The sequence below is a fragment of the Vidua chalybeata genome, chromosome 27 (assembly GCF_026979565.1).
Source record: "Vidua chalybeata isolate OUT-0048 chromosome 27, bVidCha1 merged haplotype, whole genome shotgun sequence".
NCBI classification, from domain to species: Eukaryota; Metazoa; Chordata; class Aves; order Passeriformes; family Viduidae; genus Vidua; species Vidua chalybeata.
The window spans coordinates 3,962,087-3,983,152 of NC_071556.1; the positions used below are offsets into that span (position 1 = coordinate 3,962,087).

General features: G+C 50.4%; 1 protein-coding gene across 5 annotated transcripts in view; it reads right to left on the reverse strand.

Moving 5' to 3' along the window:
* The window catches only part of KDM4B (lysine demethylase 4B), a 75,378-nt gene extending 54,924 nt beyond the window's left edge, over window positions 1-20,454 (reverse strand). For 3 of the 5 annotated variants that reach the window (XM_053965798.1, XM_053965797.1, XM_053965796.1), the window contains exons 1-5: window positions 19,951-20,070; window positions 10,068-10,218; window positions 8,144-8,319; window positions 7,079-7,193; window positions 5,610-5,803 (exon numbers count right to left, since the gene is read on the reverse strand). In XM_053965798.1, coding sequence (XP_053821773.1) covers window positions 5,610-5,803; window positions 7,079-7,193; window positions 8,144-8,319; window positions 10,068-10,218; window positions 19,951-20,063 — 749 coding nt within the window. In that variant the 5' untranslated portion in view covers window positions 20,064-20,070. Of the gene's footprint in view, window positions 1-5,609; window positions 5,804-7,078; window positions 7,194-8,143; window positions 8,320-10,067; window positions 10,219-19,950; window positions 20,086-20,412 lie in introns of those variants that run through there. The other 2 variants (XM_053965799.1, XM_053965800.1) reach the window with 2 other exon arrangements.
* Window positions 20,455-21,066: the final 612 nt, after the last annotated feature.

The following is a 21,066-nucleotide window of genomic DNA, read 5'->3' on the forward strand; positions in this document are numbered from 1 at the left end:
CAGGGTGCAAGGGCTACTCAGACCCCAAAAACCAACACTTGCAGTGACATCTGATCCCTGCAGTGATTCCAGCAGCCTGGGCAGTGCCCCCTGAGGGGAGGGAATGGTGGGAGGCAATAAATGATGAAGGGACAATGGCCTGGCCCCTGCAGCCACACAGTTCTGTAGCAAACATTAAAGCAGCTGCTTGCAATGGGATTACACCGAGCCCAGGGAACATCTGGGAGAGTGTTAAAGCAGGGGGCAGAGCAGAACATCACAGAGATGGTGACAGGGGTGAGGGGCAGCATCCTGCACAGCAAATGAGCAAAGTTAAGCTCCATGACTGTATTATGTATGGTCATTTTCCTCCTCCAAGGCAGTTTTCCAGGGATTAACATTTCCTGTCCTGAGGGGAGGACAGGACAAGAGTTCAGCAAAGAAAGCTGCAGTTCTTGCAGACCAGAGTGAGAAATAAAACCAGGGAAATCCTCAGCACTTCAGCTCTGCTGCTGCTTCAGGAGGGGCTCTCAGCCAAGGCCAGAGAGGGCTCCTTTGAGAATTCCTCCCAAGGGAACACCCACGTCCTGGCTGGAATGTCCCCTCACAGACCTGGTAGGAAAGGTGAGCTTTCCCTGCTGACAGCAGCACTACCAGATACTACAAATGCATTAAACTGTAAATGCTACAAGAAAGCCATGGAACTCCTGAGTGGTTTGGCTTGGAAAAGACCTTCAATCCCATCCAGTGCCACCCCTGCCATGGCAGGGACACCTTCCACTGTCCCAGGCTGCTCCAAGCCCTGTCCATCCTGGCCTTGGGCACTGCCAGGGATCCAGGGGCAGCCACAAGGAGGATGTGCCCTCCTTGACTGGACTTGTCCCACCCAGGGAGCCTCACTGGGCACCTGGAGGGAAGAAAGCAGAAATTCTGAAATATTTTAACCAACAAAGGTTAAGGGTAACTCCATGGACTCTCAGGCTTGCAGTCCTCAGACTTTCACCAGACAGAATTCCAGAAGTGTTTCTGGAATGTAATTGTATCTGTGACCAGTGCTTCCAACTAATCATATTATTTTAAAGTTCTTTTGGTAATTTGTCCTTAATTCCACACAAACTGCTGTTCTGGCATAAAGTGTACTTTGTGATATCAAAGTCAAACAGATTAGGCATGATCCACTTCCAGCGAGGGAGTGTTTTGGAGAGGAGATGATATAACTTAAAAGCTAAAGCTGGCTCCCTGTTTTAATTAAAGGGGATTAAACATCCATCATGATAAGGGAAAAGGGACATTTTATAAAAATCAATTACCTTCCTCAGTGTCATTCTGGTTTAACACCTGCAGTTTCGGAGAGAAGGAAGAGTGTAACATCGCACCAGCACTCAGGGAAGGTAAATTAACTACTGTTACAGCAAGATCACAAAATATCCAAGAAAAATAACTGTATCACCCAATCAGGTGGTATTGACAAAACAAGATGTTACACTGCTAAAGTGTATCAGGCAAATTCACAATACTCAGGTTCAAAGTTTCCCTGCAGCACTTCCCCACGCCAGGAAGCCTCAGGTAAGGATTGCACATCTTTATGGAGATAAAAGGAAGTGCTGGTGGAGCACCTCAGCATCTAAAAATATTCTTTTGGAATTGCAAAGGTTAAGCCACATCCATTCCTCAATAAAATGCCATAATAACCATGAAGAATGAGGCTTGGCACTCAGCTTTGTTGCTTCTGTCATTATAAAATCAGTTTCTGCTTGCACCGTTTGACAATATGCTCAATTTTAGATCTCACACAGGAGTGTATGAGGTAATTATACACAATATGTATAATTGATACAGCAAAAATTCCCACCATGAGAGGTTTAATATGGGGCTGCAGAATTAAATACATTTCAGTTTTTTCAAAAGTTTGAGAGTATGAAAAGGTGGCAATTAAATTCTTAATGCGAGAGGGACATTTTACTGTAATTTGAGAAAAAAAAAAAAAGCAAGTGAAAGGCTGGATCTGGCAGCTCCCTGCCTGAGGGGCTTCACATGAGGTTACACAACTGCTCCCAACTCTGGGGGTGCTGCATGGGAAGTGCCCACACCTCCCATGCTTCCTGCTCAAGCTGTCAGACTGATTTTCCAGCTGCAACAGCAGCAGTGTGAGAACGGTGAGGAGCAGAGGCTGTGTCTGGGAACAGCACATCCAGAGGGAAAATCCCCCTGGAATGGGGTGAGGCCAGCCCAGAGCAGGGTGGGATGAACACAAACAGCCCTGCTGCAACAGCAGAACTCAATAAACAAATGCACTGCAATCTACAGGCACAGATAAATCATTCAGTGAGGCTGCAAAGAGGAAAATGACTGTTCTCCATTACCCCCTTGCTCTCCCTCATCACTGGGTGACCCTTCATTGCTCAACTGCTTCTCTTGGTGCTGAAGGAGCTCTCGAGCTGCATCCATCCCAGTGCCCCAGCTTAGTGCAGCCCCTCTGAGTGCTGCAGCCTGTCCTGCTCTGCCAGGGCCAGCCAGGGAGGGCTGGCAGCAGCACCTCTGCAGTGACAGGGACACTCATTCAGCACGGACTTGTCACACCAGGCAGATGCTCTTTAGCCTGTCCAAAGAAGCCACTTTCAGCTGGTGAAGCCACACATTGATTTTACCTGCAATCCCAACAGGCCCCAAAACAACTGTCTGGTAGGGGGGGAAACCCAAAAATGCAAAGACAGAAATGAGAGACACGAAATACTCAGTAATGATCCCCCCTGGCCCAGGAGAACAATTGCTTTTGCCACCCAGAGATGGTTCTTTGTGGTCCAAACATTCCACCCATAGCACCCTGAGAAGGAATTTCAGCTCTCCCACAGCTCTGCTGTGAGAAGGGACTGCAGGAGCTGGGCCTGGACAGTCTGGGGAAGGGAAGGCTGAGAGAGGATCCCATCAATCCATACAAACACCTCATCAATCCATGCAAACATCCCTAGGGCATCAGAGGATGGTGTCCCACCCCAATATGAGGAAGAATTTCTTTCCATGGATGGTGGCAGAGCTCTGGGACAGCTGCCCATGGAGTCTCCCTCTCTGGAGACATCCCAAACCCACCTGGACATATTCCTGTGTCACCTGCTCCAGGTGACCCCACCGTGGCAGGGGTTAAACTGGGGAGTCCCCAGAGGTTCCTTCCAACCCAAAAAATTCTGGGATTCTGTGAAATAAACACAGATTTTTCCTAAAACCCACTCAAAAGGAGGTTTGTGAGGGAAGCATCTCCATTCTCCCCTTCCCTTCAGAAGGCAGCAGGGCTGGTGGTTCCTCACCCTTCCCACAGCCTGGAGAGAAGCACCCCCAGATAATTTATGGGAGGCATGAAGAAAGAGTTACGGTTTTTAACGAGCAATTTTGAAGCAGATACTACCAATATACAGAGTCCTTGGTTCCACTGAATAAATATCTCTGACAGCCAAACAATAACTCTGCCTCTTATTTTAGAGCTCAACCCCAAACTGGTAGACTTTGTAACTCTCCACACTCCTGCTATTCCCTGAGGTGCTTCCAAGATGATCACTGTCAGAGCCACGGAGTCTATAAAAAGGATGAAGGAAGCTGGGAAATTTCCACAGAGGTGATGCCAGCAAAACAGAACGAACATTTTAGCCATTCCTGAGCAAAGCCAGGCTGCAGCACTGGAATTCCAGCAGTGCAGTCCAAGAGCTCCCCCAGCTGAGCTCTGGGGCAGCTGCAGTCACTCCCAGAACAGCTCAGGTACCTGGAAAGTTCCAGATCTGCTCCAAGGGGATTCAGATTTACTCTTTGCAGCCAATGCTTGCTCAGAGAAGAGATGGAGAACTCCTTAAGAGGAGTTGTCACGGTGCAGAACAAGGAAGGAGGGGCTTGGGAAGTGACAAACTCCTGCCTGATGCTCAAGGGAAGAGCAGGGAGGCCCTACCAAAGCAGCAGTGGCATCCTGTCACAACCCATCCCATTCTGTGTCACCTACCTATGAAAACTCCACTGAAAGGCAAAAGCTTCTGCTCCAAACATGGCCTGTCTTCAAAACCCTCACTTTTCCCCAGCTGGGGCAGCTTTAGAGGAGTGACTCTCACAAACACAGGATGGCTGGAGAAAGGATGGAACAACCCAACCCAAAGCTCAGGCCAGCTGCTGCCACCCCTCGTGGAGCAGCCCTCCTGGGACTGTGCTGGTGTCCCTGAGCCCCTCCTGGGACTGTGCTGGTGTCCCTGAGCTCCATGGGCAACAGGGATAAGGAGCTTCCCATGGGCTGTGGCACCATCTGCTGGAGATGGGACCAGGAAAACGAGTTGGAATTAAGGGATTCTGGAGGAAGAACTGACAGGATCCGAAGTGAATCATATTCTGAGCTGGAAACCCACAGGATCATCTGTCCAACCCCTGGCCCTGCACAGGACATTCCAAAAATCCCACCCTGTCCCAGAGCAGTGTTCAAATACTCCTGGAGCTCTGGCACCCTTGGGGCTGTGACCATTCCTTGGGCAGTGCCCCAGCACCCTCTGGGGGGAAGAACCTCCCTGGGATCAGTCACATCCCAGTCATAATCCAGAAACACATTTCTGGAGCTCCACCTTGTTTAACAGAGGTATCACAAGAGATTCTGCAAAATCCTCATGCATCTGCCTCAGACAGTGAGCCCAAGGTTCAGGAATGCTGAGAAACAGATTTCATGAACGTGTTGGAAGGATTTTAAAAATTCCCATTCACGTTCCACAGAGTCAGCCCCTCCCTGCACCCCTTTCCAGGCCTGGAAAAGAGCACTGGAGCCATTCATTTACAGCCTTCTGGCTCTTGGGGGCTTTTATGTGCCACAGGCACCAACACCCAGAGCCACCAGGGAGCCATAGCCCTGAGAGGTGGGAGGATCTCGTCTGCCACTGCCAGGGCACGGTGACAGCAGAGCCTCCCTGTGACATTTCTGCTCCAATTTGCACGCAAATGTCAATATTTATTAGTCACATCAAGATCTTCAGCAAAGCTCCCCTGGGTTGCTGAGTCTCTGCACTTATACTTTGAAATTGCTTTAAAAATAAGCATATTGGCTCTTGGTAACTTATCCCAGATTTCCTACATTCTTTATTTCATCCTTAACTATCTACTGCTTTTGCGGGAAGTTATTTCCAACCAGTCTATGCATCAACAGTGTTGAAAAATGCTTTACCATCGTGCCAAAAAATGACCATGGAAAAGTAACCTTTTCACTTAACTTGTCCCTGGAGCTGTGAACATATTTATGTATTTAAATAATGGAAATCTGAAAGTAACAGATGTTTCCTGCCCAGAGCACAGTGCAAGAACAACAGTGTTTCACTATTACAGGGTCTCTGAAGCATCCACACATTCCCATCCCCATTTGCTCTCCTGTGCATTAGTTTGCAAAAATCCCCAAGTGCTGAAATCTGGTTTTAATCGTGATGTCAACAAGTCTCCCTAATCCTGCTGAAAGTCAGGAATTAGGCCTCTGAGCAAGCCAGCATGAAAGAAAGTGAAATTGCTTTTAAATGTAAAGTAGGAGAGGAGAGAAAAAATGGGAATTGAGAGATTAGGTAAACCTGATGGAATTTGGTAGAGCTGGGGAAAGGATATTTTAGTGGTTTCCAAGAGCCCTCACTTACCAGGATTTGGGCTCCCCAAAATGCAAGTAGTTGATGCTGTAGAGATCCATGTCCTCTGTATGCCAAGCAAAAGTTGTCTTCCACATCCCAAAGTAGAGGTAGGGAGTGTTCACACCCTCGATGATGATGCCACACTCGTGTTCCACCATGTCCAGGAGGGTGTTCAGATTGCCAATGTTCCACTCATCCACGTCCTGGAACCCATCAGAAATGGTTTGTACTGGGAATGTCAGGAGCAAGCACAGCCCACAGCTCCCTCCCAGTGCCTCAGTGTGCAGGTACTGGTGTCACCTGCATTAACAGAACACCCCCTGCTTCCAGGAAGGTTTATTTGATGCTCCTCCCTGACCACAGGCAGGAGGCAGCTCCAGCACTCTGAAGAGGCTCTTGCACTGTGCAATACCCCAGCAGTAATTAACTATTCTGGTAATGAACACAGCATAAACTCAGGGTAAAGCAAACTCCTCTCAGATGTTCTTCCCCTGATCAGAAACACCTCAATGTGCCCAAAGGGGCAGAATTTCTACCTCAGCTCAGAGCTTCAGGTAAAAACAGGAAACCACCTGGAGAACAGTTGTGCCTGGCAGTGTCCCACCCTGATCACAGCAGGGAAAGGATGTGATACTCCCACCCAAGCACCAAATCCTCTGCATGCCTGCCATGTCCACGGCTCTGAGCAGCTCAGATATCTCTGCTTATTCTAATTAATCCCATATTAAACCATACTGATAATAAAAAGACACTCATACATTCACACACAATCAGACAGCACTCCAAAAAAGGCCACTTCCCACTCAAAAGCAAACTACAGAGGAAGAGATTTAAATTATCTGCCTAAAAAGAGTAACAAGAGAGAAACCTTTATCATTTACAGAATTACTTGAAGCAGAGGATGAAATTTTACCATGGAAAAGATTAAACAATTTGAATTGTAAAATAATTCAGTGTGCAGGTGCATTGTATCCTAGTGGAGCTGCCTACAAGGAAAAAATCCAAATGCAAATAATCTAAAATCCAAATGTAAATAATTTAAAATCCAAATGCAAATTATTTATGTTAAGAATCAAAAAATATTTTTGATGAAGCACCATTTCCCTGAAATGCTGCTTTTTTCTGGCTTTTTAAGGAGCTTCAGCAGAAATCTCCATTTTATTCCCTTAAGAAAGAAACAAAACCCTAGGCACAGACAATTTTTTTGCCACAGTCTGCAAAAGAATTTGTTTAAATCACACTTTTCCTCATTTTTCTACTAAAAGTCAGCTTTTCACAGCTTCCACTGACTAGTATCCTGAATCTCAGGGGAGGTTTAGTCCCACTTTTGTAATGAGGGGGAAAAACCAAAGGCATTGGGTTTTTTTTAGGGTGGCTACATCAATGAAATTCTGAATTACTGCTCCATAATAAGAAAAGTGCAAAAAGGAAGTCAGTGTCTGTGTCTGAAAGAAATAAAGGAGAAGCAGTGCACTTACTGCATCGTACAGGGAGCCACTGATATCAGCCCCATAAATGGGAGACACAAAGGTGAGATTCTTCCAGTACTTGCGCTCCAGGTCCTCAAAATCCTGGTGGCGAGGGGTGCAGTACCTGCCAGGGAACACAGGGATGTCAGGAGTCCTGAGAGCAGCCAGCACAGCAGGTGCTGAGGGTGCATTTCACCTTTAATTCACAGAATTTCTGCCTTTTCCACCGCTGCACAAACCTCTCTGGGCAGGCTGAGTGACAGGATGTGCAGCATCACATCCCCATCCCAAGGTGAGGTTACCCCACAGCTCTCAGGTGGCAGGAAAATTCCAAAGCTGATTATCCTGGAATGGCTTGGCTTGGAAGGGACCTTAAATCCCACCCAGTTCCACCCCTGCCATGGGCAGGGACTCCTTCCACTGTCCCAGGCTGCTCCAGCCTGGCCTTGGGCACTGCCAGGGATCCAGGGGCAGCCACAGCTGCTCTGGGCACCCTGTGCCAGGCCTGCCCACCCTCCCAGGGAACAATTCCTGCCCAATATCCCATCTAAACCCACCCTCCTTCAGCTTAAAGCCTTGACTGCATAAACTCAGTGCTGATTAAAACCCAGGGTCCTCCAGAGTTCTCTCTGGAGAACTCCAGACTCTGGAAGCAGGATGAGACAGCAGTTGGCACATCCCAGCTGACTCAAGTGCCCTGCAGAGTCCCCAGGCACTCTGGAAGACACTTGTGTCACCAGTCTCAGCCCAAGCACCCCAAAGTATTTGAATTTCCATGGAACACCTTCTCCAGAACAGCCAAGAGATCATTTTTTGGTCCAAGCCATTCTTTTCAGGAATATTCTCAGCCAAACACTGACCTTGAACAATCCTTCTATGCCAACTCCCAGAAAAAGATCTGAGATACACCAAAACCCACCAAGTCACAAACTTGTCTGAGACTCAAGGAAAAGCAGTTTGCCCCCAAACACTTCACATTTCACATGGCTGCATTTTCTTGTCAGCTAGTTTCTGGAAAGAAAAGCTTCCCAGGAGCTGCCCCATCCCCACTCTGAAGCCCCTCCAGCCACGCACTTCTCGCTGTTGGCCAGGCGCCGGTACTCGCCCACGGTCATGGGCTTCTTCTGGATGTTGTACTGGGTGAAGAGCCCTGACTGGCCCGTGACCACCTGCTGGATGGGGGCTGGGATCACCATGTCATCAATGTCATCGTACGTCCGCCGTGGCTTCCACTCCTTGGGGGGGATCACCTGCAACGGGGACAACAAAAAATATGGAATTGTTACGGACGCTGGAGCTGTGGGTTCTGGTGGGCACCATGGGCTCGACTTCCCTTACAGGGCTCTGAACTGCAGCTGCAAGAGACACAAAACTGACCTGGAATGCTCAGATTAATCCTACAAGTAAAGTCATTTTTTTACAATATCTGGAAGTCACCAACAAGCTCTATTAAAATAATCTCCCTAGCAGAGTCCTGGAAGGTAATTGCTTGTACACTTGAGTGGACAAGGAAACATTCCACACAGAGCTCTTCATCAATAGCCAGCTCTCTTTAGAGCAGCAATAAACCCAGTAATTGACCTGTGTTTTAGAAGAAATCAGAATTATTTCATGCTTAACAGCTTTATTTCTCCACTGTGCTTTATTAAGGCCAGCTAAACACCACTCCTAACAAGTCCTTGTCAGAACAAATGATCTCATCAGCCTGTGCTGACATGGCCACAGAAATACCCTTTCTAATCACTTCATCTTGGAGTTTTCCAAGCAGTTCCCTGTCAGGTACTGGAATTTAGAAGCTTCACATGAAAAGTTCTCATAACCAGAGGGTGCTGGGCACTGCCCAGGCTCCCAGCCCCAAGGCTGCCAGAGCTCCAGGAGCTCTCAGGGATGCACAAGATGGGATTGTTGGGGTATCTGTGCAGGGCCAGAAGCTGGACTGGATGATCCTGTGGGTCCTTCCCAACTCAGGACATTCCATGGCTCTACAAAAGCCCTGTAGCTCCTCTCCTTTCCTCTCTCCATAACCAAACCAGAGATTCCAGGTACAGTGTTGCAAAAAACACACTGTGCTCAGCTCCATGAACACAAACAAGATCTCGGGCCCTCAGAAGGCAGCTCCACCTCCTGAGGAGCCCTCACCTCAGCCAGCTCCTCACCTTGGCCAGCCCTGCCCCGAGCAGCCCTCACCTTGGCCAACTCCTCACCTTGGCCAACTCCTCACCTTGGCCAACTCCTCACCTCAGCCAGCTCCTCACCTTGGCCAGCCCTGCCCTGAGCAGCCCTCACCTTGGCCAACTCCTCACCTCGGCCAGCTCCTCACCTTGGTCAACTCCTTACCTCGGCCAGCCCTGCCCTGAGCAGCCCTTGCCCTCGGCCAGCCCCTCACCTTGGCCAGGTCGGCTCCTCACCTCAGCCAGCCCTGCCCCAAGCCACCCTCACCTCAGCCAGCTTCTCATCTTGGCTGGCCCTGCCCTGAGCAGCCCTTGCCCTTGGCTAGCCCCTCACCTCAACCAGCTCCTCAACCTCGGCCAGCCCCTCACCCTCAACCAGCCCCTCACCCTCGGCCAGCTCCTCACCTCAACTAGCCCCTCAACCTCGGCCAGCCCCTCACCCTCGGCCAGCCCCTCACCCTCAACCAGCCCCTCAACCTCAATCAGCCCCTCAACCTCAACCAGCCCCTCAACCTGGGCCAGCCCCTCAACCTGGGCCAGTCCCTCACCTTGGCCAGCCCCTCACCTCAGCCAGCCCCTCACCTCGATCAGCCCCTCACCTTGGCCAGCCCCTCACCTCGATCAGCCCCTCACCTTGGCCAGCCCCTCACCTCGATCAGCCCCTCAACCTCGATCAGCCCCTCACCTCAATCAGCCCCTCAACCTCAACCAGCCCCCTCAACCTCGATCAGCCCCTCACCTCAATCAGCCCCTCAACCTGGGCCAGCCCCTCAACCTCAACCAGCCCCTCACGTCGGCCAGCCCCTCAACCTTGGCCAGCCCCTCACCTTGGCCAGCCCTGCCCGGTGGGCTCCCTGGGACTCCATGAAGGCGATGAACCTCCCGAAGTCGCGGAACTCCTCCAGCGAGGGCCGGAAGGTCATGATCTTGCAGCCAGGGTTCTGCGGGCTCGGGTTTTCCGACCCCATAGTTCCAGTCCTGCAGAGGGGACACAGAGGGACACAGGAAGGAAAGGGGCAGGAAAAGATACTGGTTAAAACCTTTGGGGTTTAACTCCCAGCTCTAAGGAGTTCCACAGAAAGCCCGGAGAGATTTTTCATTTCCTCCCTCTACTCCCGCAACGGGGAATTTGTAAGAACTACCCTCTAACGTGGACATGAGGAGCTTCCAACCAAAAATCCACTTAGTCAGGAACTCCTGATACCAGGATCACCCGAGAGCTCGGACAGGGGCTAAATATAGACCAGGGGCTTAACATCTGCCCCCAGTTCACCACAGAAAGTGGTGCCTCATCAGGATGGTGTCACAAAAATAACAGCTTCTCACCACCCTCAGCTTTGTCAGTGTGTAAAACTTGCCACCCCGCAAGTTTTCCACCAAAATGCTTCACCATTTTCTGTTTAGGTTCAAACCCAACAGCTTTCCCCAATTTTGGGGTTTTTTCATGTGCTAGACTACATTAAAAATTACAAAATTAAGGGTTGCTTTTTTGTTTTTTTTTTAATGTAGCTTCATTACGCTTTGTATTTGCAATGTACAGAAATAGAATGAAATGTCAAGCAAGCCTCACTAGAAATACAGAAGCACAACTCCAAAACATCCAAAACAAACTCTCAAACCATTCAGGATGAAATCACAATTTTTAAAATAGACTTTTTTAAGGATATGCTGGAAATCTGTAAGGGAAATAAAAGGGTTTAGCGGCGTTTCAGCTGCAAATATCCCCATGGGGAAGTTCTCCATGTGAGGAGCTACAGCAGCTCCACACCCCGAGCGCTCACGAGATGGCAGTGCTGGGCTGTGGAGGATGAACTGCAGGAAAACAGCTCCTGCCAGACTTTTACATGGAATAAAAAAGCATTTAAAGTGCCTTTAAACTGATTTCAAAGCAGCCAAGAAGTATTGCAGATGCTCCTGGAAGTACTCGTAGTGTTAGAAAAACAGAAAATAAAGCAGGGAATACTCCCAGATCTGTGTTTGAATGGGTGAGAACTCACTCCTGACACAGCCAGTGCTCCCAGCTCCTGGAATTAAAACCAGCTTCACACACTAAAGTGGGCAGATTCCACACCCAGGGCACCAAGGTTTCATTTTAACTGAAAATGAAAACTTTTCATTTCACAGGCACGTGAACAGTTTTGAGCGAAATTTTAGAAGCCAAAAAACATTCGAATTTTACACGGGAACTTTTATGCAAATGTGTTTCAAAACAGGGATCTGCAAGTCTCACGTCCTTCCCCAAGGAGTATTTAAAGGAATTTTATGCATAAAATCACAGCTTCTCATAGGCAGAAAAGCCCCTCCCAAGCCAGGAGCCAGAGATGCAGAGCCCAGTCCAGAATAAAATCAAATTATGAATCCCAGTATTGCAGGAAATCCCAGAGCAAAACCAATTGAGGGAAAAAAATACCATTTCACCCCTTTCACCCCAAGATACTTCCCATTTCCAACAGAAATTGTTGCAGTTTGGAAACAAAAGGGCCATTTAACCAACCCCTCCATCTTCAGGGTGGCCCTGCCCAAGGAGATCCCCAACCTTGCCAAACGAGGAACAAAAATTGCCTTTTGAGAACAAAAACTTCTGTTTCAGGGCCAGCACGTGAGGAGAAGCAGCAGATTGATCCGTGCCCTTGGGAAGGCTTTCCTACACAAATGTTTTGGAGGAATACAAGCAGGAAATCCCTGGGATGAGCCACGGGAGCTGTGGGGACCCATCTGCCAGAGGTTTGCTCCAATCCCCAAAGGCCAGCGCTGATCCAAGGAAAACGGGGCTGAGCTGGAGGGAAAGGGGCTGCTGGGGAAGTGGGACAGGGACAGAAACCATCCCAAACCCTGACACAACCTCCCCGGGAATACTGGGGCTATTTTTGAGCAGGGTCTGGAAATGCCACGGGGCCGAGGGGAGCGGGGAGCCCCGCCAGGATCCTGGGAGGAGCTGGCTCGGGAGCGGCGCCCGAATTCCGTCCTCAGGAGGAGCCCTGCCAGCACCATCTGCTCCAGAGAGGCTTCCCAGGATTTGCAGCTTTACCCACAACCAGGGGGAAAACAAACAGGCAAAGCCAGGCTTTATCTCATCTTTCCCTCAAGATTCTCTCACAAAATTCCAATTTTTAGTTAATAAACTCAGAGCAAAGAGTGAAAATACATGCTCCAGTAAGGAAGGGAGATCAAAAGCTACTTCATGCAAAGCTTAATCAATTAATTAAAGGATAAAATTACTTCCTGCAAAGCTTAATTAATTAATTAAAAGGTCTACCGCCTCAATACAAGCGGCATCACCTGGCACTCTGGAATTCTTTAGTCCAGAGACAGCAAAGCACAAGATTTTTCCATGTACAGTCCTACCTAAAGAACATTTCAACACCTACCCTAGAAAATGTACTTTTAGCTAATCAAACTAATTAAGCTATTACAACAAAATGGCCACAGAGCTCATGGGAAGGGAGAATGAGGTCCATGACCTCAGTGAGATGTGGGAGCTTGCCCCACCAACCCCAAGGAGCTGGGAACACCCAGGCCACAGGAAAAGCTTGGGGAGAAGAGAATTTCTTCCCCAAGTGCTTCCCACGTGGCAGCAGTGATGTGTTTTGGGAAAGCAGTGCCAGCACTCGTGGTCACCTCTGTCCCAGGATTTATGGTCACCTCTGTCCCAGGATTCATGGTCAGCTCTGTCCCAGCTCCTGGGATCACACAGGACAAGGCAGCAGGACAGGGCTGCAGCTTTATCTGGGATTTTCAGCAGATGGCCCCAATTAGCCAGTGTCCTAACGAGCTCCCAGCATCACTGGAAGGTTGCAGAGCAGAATCTGACTATTCTGAGAACACTGAGAGCCCCTTTCAGCCTGGCAGGGCTGCGGGTGAGGGCCAGATGGGAACAAACCCTTCTCTCAATACTGAGAAGGAGGATTCCGTAGTCAGAGCCCCCGTTAGCTCCTGAAAAGAAGAGTGAAGGTATTTTTCTCAGCTGGATACATTCTGTTTCTTTGTAAGAGAGTAACAACCTGAAATATTATGAAAATGTTCTAATTTTCAACCATTGTGAGGAAGCACAAAAACGTGTCTCCAGAGGGACAATCTCAGTGCACACAAAGAACTGAGTTTTAATTTCAATGACTTTTACATGAGACTTTTCCCTTCCAAAACTGCTGTGAACCAAGACACTTCTGTGACTGAAATCCTGCACCTGTTGACTGAAACCTTTGTACAGCACAGAAAAAGTCCAAGATGCCCAGCTGAGATCAATGACTCAAGCTTGCTACAGGACTGCCAGGACTGGGCATCCTTCCTCCAGGAAAAGGTTTGGGATTTCTGAGCAGTTCCTGCTGCTGCCCCACTATTGATCTCATTAGAGTCGATAATGCCACGAGCCAGGGGTGACTTTGACTTAAAGCAGTGCCTGTTGTGGGAACAAACGTGGCTTTAGGCAGCAGCACTGGGGCCCATCCTGTCCCCAGTGCCAGCGACAGCAAACTGGTGCTGGCAGCACTGAGGGCACAGCAACACCACAAAAAAAAAACCACTTCTGATCTTGCCAAACAAAGTTAACGCTCGGTTTCTCCACAGACCAGAACACGAGTTCCTGCAGAGACCTTTGGAGAAGACAGCAGGTCTCAGGGCAAAGCTGTGCCCAGGTGATGAGGATGCTGCTACCCCGTGACAGCACCAACCAGAACAAACCCACTCCTGACCCAGCAACACCCCCAGGGTTTCCCTGGGGCTGCGCTGGAAAGGGCTAAAAAGACAAATGGAAATGCTGCCAGCCCTGCAAGCTGCTGCCAGCCCCGAGCAGAGGGTGGCTCACAGGAGGTGGGCACAGACTGGCACGGGCACCACGCCCTGCTGAGGGAGCAGAACCCCACAGCGGAATTCCGGGGGATAAACAAAGCTCCAGCTTGGGAGCAGGAGGAAATCTCCCAGTCTGCATGGGGCAGAGCTCGTGGCTGTCTGTCCCTCTGCTGTGCCAGGGGATGAGCTGGGATGGTTCTGCCAGGGCTGGGCACTTGCAGGGAAATGGGGCAGAGCCTCTCAGCGTCAGATATGTGACACAAAATGACACCAACAAAATGCAGATTTCAAGCGGGCCTGGATTAACTTTTCCTGCCTCACTCAGTATTTGAGGCATTTCCCCAACAATAATGAGAACCCTGCTCATGAGAAACTCCTTTAAACTTGCTCTTAACTCATTATTTAACTATTAAGTCCTGCACACAAATATTAATGGAAACCTCATGTGTTTATCTGAAATGGCATTTTTAGATGAATTAGGCTGGAACACAAAGGACAGATTCTTCTATTTCCATCTACTTCCTTTCTCTCTAAGCCAACAAATTACTCTGATTTCCATCCATTCTCACTGATCAGGCTCTATCCAAAGTTTCTTTGCAGAACCAAAGACAAACTTTTGCAAGACATCAAGTCTGTGTATAAAATAGACTACTAAAATCTATATATATTTATATTAAAATTAGAATGGTAAGGATATCTGAGACAAGTTTCCTTCCTTCCCCTCTATTCCCAAGAATCAGATTCCAGCATTTAGACAAACAAAATGTAAATTTTTAAGTTTGAAGTTTGCTGTTGCTCTGCCCAGTTTTAAACAACTGTACAATTACAGCAAGGATTTAAACTAACACCTTTCCCCCAAAAAATATTTATAGATTCAATCCATTACATTTTTAACATTCAAATTGCTTTGAGTTTTGTATATCCTCCATACAGGCTAAGTAAACACAACAGAGGAAATATTTGGGAAAGAGGAACAGAGACAACATTCCCATCCAGCACAGGATGAAGATCTACAGTGCCTGGGATCTGACAAATTGAGAGTTATTTTCTATTAATTTTTACACTCCACAAGACTCCTCCACAATTCCAGATCCTCCTGTACTTGAAATCAAGCAGCATATGTAGCTCATTAAGGAAAATAAAATTTTCCCCCAAAACACCCTCTTTGCTGTAGAAGTGCACAGTTACTCACACATTTTTCTAACAACAAAATTATTTAGTCACAAACAGGATTTAAAAGGGGAAGAAAAAAGTGGTTACATTTAAGAGCAATAAATCTGGATGACTTTAAAACAGTCCATTATTGCCTGAGGCAAGGTAGTTAACATGCAATGGTCATTTCTGACTAAAGCTAGATCAGAACCTCAAAAACTCAAAAGTTTGACTGAACAGACGAGATAAACTCATAAACCCACACAAATCAGTTCACAAACCACTGCTGAGGCACAGCCTTTCCAAGGACTGCAGGAGCCTCTGTTTGCTGCATGGCACGAGTTATCTCTGCTGCATTTTCTTATCTTCACTGGATTCACTGCAAGGCTTCAGGAGTCTTTCAAACACAACTTAAGTATTATAAAAGGCACTTCATATGGACTGAGCTGTTGAATCTGAACAGGAATTCCAAGTTTTAGCCCATGGCACCTCAATCCAAGGCAGCAGCACTGCAAATGTTAAAATAAAGCATCCACAATCTCTTATTCTTACAGGAAAGGACGTCAGGAACCTTGCAAAACAAGCAGGAACCTCGATTACTGCAGTGCTTTGCCCAAAAGGTGATTCCTGCATCAGATAACACCTTAATAAGGACTAATTCCCAGTTTTCCTTCCACAACCCTGCCAGAACAAAAAGCCTGGAGCTCTCAGCAACTTGCTCTACTTCTCTAAGCTCCTTTAGGTTTTTAGAACAAAAACCCTCAACAAATGGGGCTGTCGGAGGCGTTTTTAACCACCCTGCCCATACAAAAGGAAGCCCTGGGCTGGTTTTGTGCCCGAGGCAATGCCCGGGCTGGGTGTGACACACTGACCCAGTTCCAGCTGCCAGCACATCCCAGAGCTCGGGCAGAGGAGCAGCGAGCCTGGCACGGCCCTGCAGAACCACGGCTCACCTGGCCAGGTACCCCAGGAACCTCAGCCCCTCTCTGGCTCACCTGGCCAGGTACCCCAGGAACCTCAGCCCCTCTCTGGCTCACCTGGCCAGGTACCCCCAGGCACCTCAGCCCCTCCCTGGCTCACCTGGCCAGGTACCCCCAAGAATCTCAGTCCCTTCTCTGGCTCACCTGGCCAGGTACCCCAGGAACCTCAGCCCCTCCCTGGCTCACCTGGCCAGGTACCCCCAGGAACCTCAGCCCTTCTCTGGCTCACCTGGCCAGGTACCCCCAGGAACCTCAGCCCCTCCCTCTCTGGCTCACCTGCCCAGGTACACCCTAAAAAACCCCAGCCCCTCCCTGGCTCACCTGCCCAGGTAACCCCCAGGTACCCCCAGGAACCTCAGCCCCCCCTGGGCTTCTCCCAGCTCGCAGCCATTTCACACCTTTCAGCCACCTCGAGGAGTGACAATTTAAAGCCTGAATTAAACCCAGAGCTTCAAGGTGAAACGAGACAATTTGAATCTCTCCCAGCTCTGTTTTATCCAGGTCTCTCTGGAAGCTGCAGCTCCAAACTTGACTCACCCCTCCCAGGCAAAGCTGTGCTGCTTGTTCTGCCAACAGAACTGAGATCAAATATGGGAAACTTCATAAAAACTTCTTATCTGCACCAAAACCTCACCAAAGGCCTCTCCATTGCCCTGGGGTGTATCCAAAATTGTGGAGGAATATCAGAAAACCTCAGAAATCACCTTAAGCCCCCACCCACTTCCAGCATTCACTTTTTGGGCCATTTTCAAAAGCAGGTTTTCTAACAGCTTTAGGAACACAAGGACAATCCTGTATTCTCTAAGGATCTGGGCACCGTGGCTTGTTCATGAGCCTCATAAAACATAAAAATAATGAAGCTTCAGGTTACTCCTGCCATGAGTGAGGCACACACAAGGAAGGGCAGAATACAAATGTGTTCTGCTGTGTAATCCAGTAAGAGCTTGACTGAGGAACTGCCTCATCTATAAAGGAGAGTGATTTACCCTATGAAAATATAAATGAAAATAAGTACCTTAATTAAGCCATGGTAGCAAATGGCTCTATCCCTAAGTTGTGACAAGACAGAACATATTTGGTCCAGAACAAAGGTTAAAAAGAGAAAATCTTATTAAGCAACGATCAGTTTAGTGGAGAACACTGAAAATGGAAAAACACCTTCCTCATCCCACAGTGATAAGTCATTAATAACCCCCAACCTGTGTGAAATGACAGGATTCCTGCCAGCATTTTGCAGTACTCCAGGATTTCAGTTGCTACTGCAAACGGACAAACCCTCTTGAATTCTTCACCAGATGACAAATAATTATTTCCAGCAGCGCCCTGTGCAGCCCGGGAGGATCCCAGTGGCATCCAAATCCATTAAGCAAATCCCTCACTTGTGGTGACATATTTAGCTGTCATCCATCTTTGCTATTAACAGATGCTCCAGTGAAGGAGCGTGGAGCAGCACAGGCTCTGCAAACCCTTCCCCACAGCACACCCTGAGCTCTGGATGAGTCAGGGAAGGGGAAATCCAACAGTCCCAAGTCCTCCTGACTGCCCAGAATTAATTAAGGAACACCAAGTTTCTCCTGACTGCCAAGAGCTTTCCCTCCCTGCTGCCTGGGTGGCTCAGCCTGCAGCTCACAACGATTATTTCTGCTCTCAGGTGGATTGCCTGCTCTCAAAAATGAGATTTAAACTTGCAAGGTGAATCAGAGCCTCCTGATGCTGACACTGTTTGCTGTAGTGCAGCTGGACATCCCAGGAGGAAATAAAACATAACCCTGCTTAAATGCAAAATCCCCACAGAGCTCCCGTGCCCTTCCAGCAGGGCTGGCCCAACTGGTTTTCCCAACGTACATCAAATTTCTTATGACCTTTTATATGGAAATAGCTCTGAGTTTTCAGGAGCTGTCTGTATTTTGGGTGATCTAAAACACCTGCAGAGCTGTGGAACTCCCACTTTATCTGCTAAATCCTTCTCTGGTGCATGACAGGGTTTGAGAACAGTTCCCAGTGAGAGCAGCACTGTCCCCACAGCTCAGGGTAACAGGTGAGCACTTCCCATGACCAATGGCCAGGATTAGCTACAGGAAATTGGTGGGATTCTCCCTGAACGTGAATTTTGCTCTTGACTTCCCATCAAAAGCTGCTGAAACCTTTCATGTGTGTGAGGTTTTATTTATAAAAGCCCACGTTCACCCTAAAGCCAAACTTGGAACGTGACACTTGTGTACTTTGGGTCTTTACCAAAATGTTCTGACTTACTGGCAAAACTGACTCCTTCTATATATTTTATATGTATATAAATACATTTTACATCCTTTTGTGTATATATCACATATTTCATACATCATGTTTAAATATAGGACCATAGATATTCTGGTCCCACTGGACCAGTCAAGGGAATTATCTCTTTCCAATCAGCATAAAAAGGAGAAAGAATAATCCACCACAGAGCGTTAGACAGAATTTTCCTGTCAAAAGATGCTCCAGTGAATGTTTCATCCATGAATATCAACTCTGGAACAAGGAATCACTTTATATCCACCTACATCTCCTTTGCATGGGAGGAACTCCTGCCTCTCATGAGACAGAAACAGCCGTGGATTCCTTCAGGATTCCTTCAGGATTCCTTCAGGATTCCTTCAGGCACTGCAGGAGTTGGTCAACCTGCCCCAACTTCTTCTCTTGTTACAGAGAAGCCCAAGAAATGGGAACTTGCTGTCACGGAGCAATTACTGGGTGCTCCAACAGTTACTTGATGTAATTGCTGAAATGTAACTGTAAGTTTATGATTCTAGGCTTAAGGTTTCCCTGACTCTGTGAATTTCAGTGAAACAGGAAAAGGAAAGTGATGAGAAAAAAGCAAAAGATCCCAGGAAAGAAGCAATGTTGTGGGTGAAATGCTATCAGGTTTCAGATGGACAGAGCTCCTTAAAATTAACGCTTTTTGGTTAAAGGAAACTTAGTTTTGGGAGGGTCATGGTTGATATAGCACAGGTTTAAACTGGCCCAGCACAAACGAGTTCCAGAGCACAAATCTGCTGTCCCAGCAGCAGCCCAGCCCCTGCAGCAGCTCCATTACCAAGCAGAGGGAGCACGGATGAACCTGAACCTTACTGCTGACTCCATTCTTCAATACAAAGGGGTCCAAAGCTGCAACACCCCTGGCTCCTGAACAGCTTCAAAAGCAAGAGCTCCAGGAAAGCCAAGAACCACCTTTGGGTGAATCCCAGAACGTCCTGAACTGGGAGGGACCCACAGGAGAATCCAGTGCAGCCCCCGGCCCTGCACAGACCCCCAACAATCCCACCCTGAGCATCCCTGGAGCTCTGACAGGGTCGGGACCATTCCCTGGGGAGCCTGGGCAGTGCCAGCACCCTCGGGGGGAAGAACCTTTCCCTGAGCTCCGTGCCAAGCTCTGGCACAGCTCCAGCCCGTGCTGGGCTCCTGTCCCTGGCCCCTCTGCAGACCCTCAGGATGGTTTTCCTGAAGAGTTCCCCTTCCAGCGCATCCCCTCCATCTTCTCTGCTGCTGCGAACAAGGGCAGCTGGAAGCCGGGGAAGTCACCAAAGCGTGCCCGGACACACAAATCCCGCAGCCCCCAAGGGTCTGGGGGCTGTCCCCGCTCCCCCCGGCCCGGGGACACCGGGGCCGTGCCGGGGTCCCGCACACGTGAAGGAGTAACGCAGGAATTCAGAGAAACAGGAACGGGAAGGGAAGAGCTTCGGCTCGGCCCCAGACTTTGACAGTCCCCGGAGGGGGAAAGCAGAGATGAAACAGCCAAACCCCGCGCCGCTGTCACCTTCCAGCCCCCGGCTTTCCCAGCACGGAGCGCCCGCACCGAATCACGGAGCCAGCGGCAGCTTCTGCTCGCCCCCAACCCAGGGCCCCGAGCCGAACCCCCGGGATCGCCATTGATCCACGCCTGGGGCCCGAGTCCCCGCCGGCACCCCGGGCTCAGGGGGAGCGGGGCCCGCCGGGGCCGCCGCCGGCCGGGCTGCCACCCACACAAAGCGCGGCGGGGCCGGGGCGCGGGCCCGTCCGAGCCGGCCCGCGGGGGAGGCCGCGCGGGGGCCGCGGGCCCGGAAGGGAGCGGCAGCGCCGGGGCCGCGCCGGGAGCGGCGGGGACGGGGCCGGGGCCGGGAGCGGCGGCGGCGGGCCCGGCGCCGCGGGGGGCGCAGCGCGGGGGCGGCGGGGCCCGCCGGGGCCGGGGCTGGGGCCGGGGCCGGGGCCGGTGCGGGGCGGGGGCGCGGTCCGGCCGTACCTGCGCGCGGGGCCCTCGGCGGCGCGGGGGGCGCAGCGAAGGGGGGGGGCGCCCAGGCGAGCGCAGCGCCCCGCGGCCACCACCTGCGCCCGCCTCCCCGCCGCGCCCATTGGCCGAGCGCGGCGCCGCCCTCGCGCCCATTGGCCGCGCCGCCGGGGACGGACGGCGGGTCCGGCCAGTGGCGAGGCCGATCGCCGAATAACAAGGCGAGCGCGGGCGCTGATTGGCCGGTGGGGCGGAGAGGCGGCCCGCCCGCCGACGGGCGGGGCAGCGGGGAGCGCTCCCGTCGCTCAGGCGCTTTCCGCCAATCGCACGCGGCCTTCCGCTGCCGGCGGCCCGCCCCCAGCCGCCATTGGGTGAGGCGTGCGCCGGGCGGGCTCTGATTGGCGGCGCGCGGTGCCCGTCGGGCGCGGGGCGGGGCCGTGAGGACGTGAGGAGCCGCACAGCGCGGGGCGGGGGCGCTGCGGCCGCGCTGCGCCAATGGGGGAGCGGCGAGCGCGAGCGCCCCCGCGCGGCCGGGCGGGGCATGGCGGGGCCGGGGGGATACCGGGGACCCCAGGGGGATATTGGGGATCGGGGGGACAGCGGGAATTGGGGAATGTTGGGGACCCCAGGGGGATATTGGGGATCGGGGGGACAGCGGGAATTGGGGCA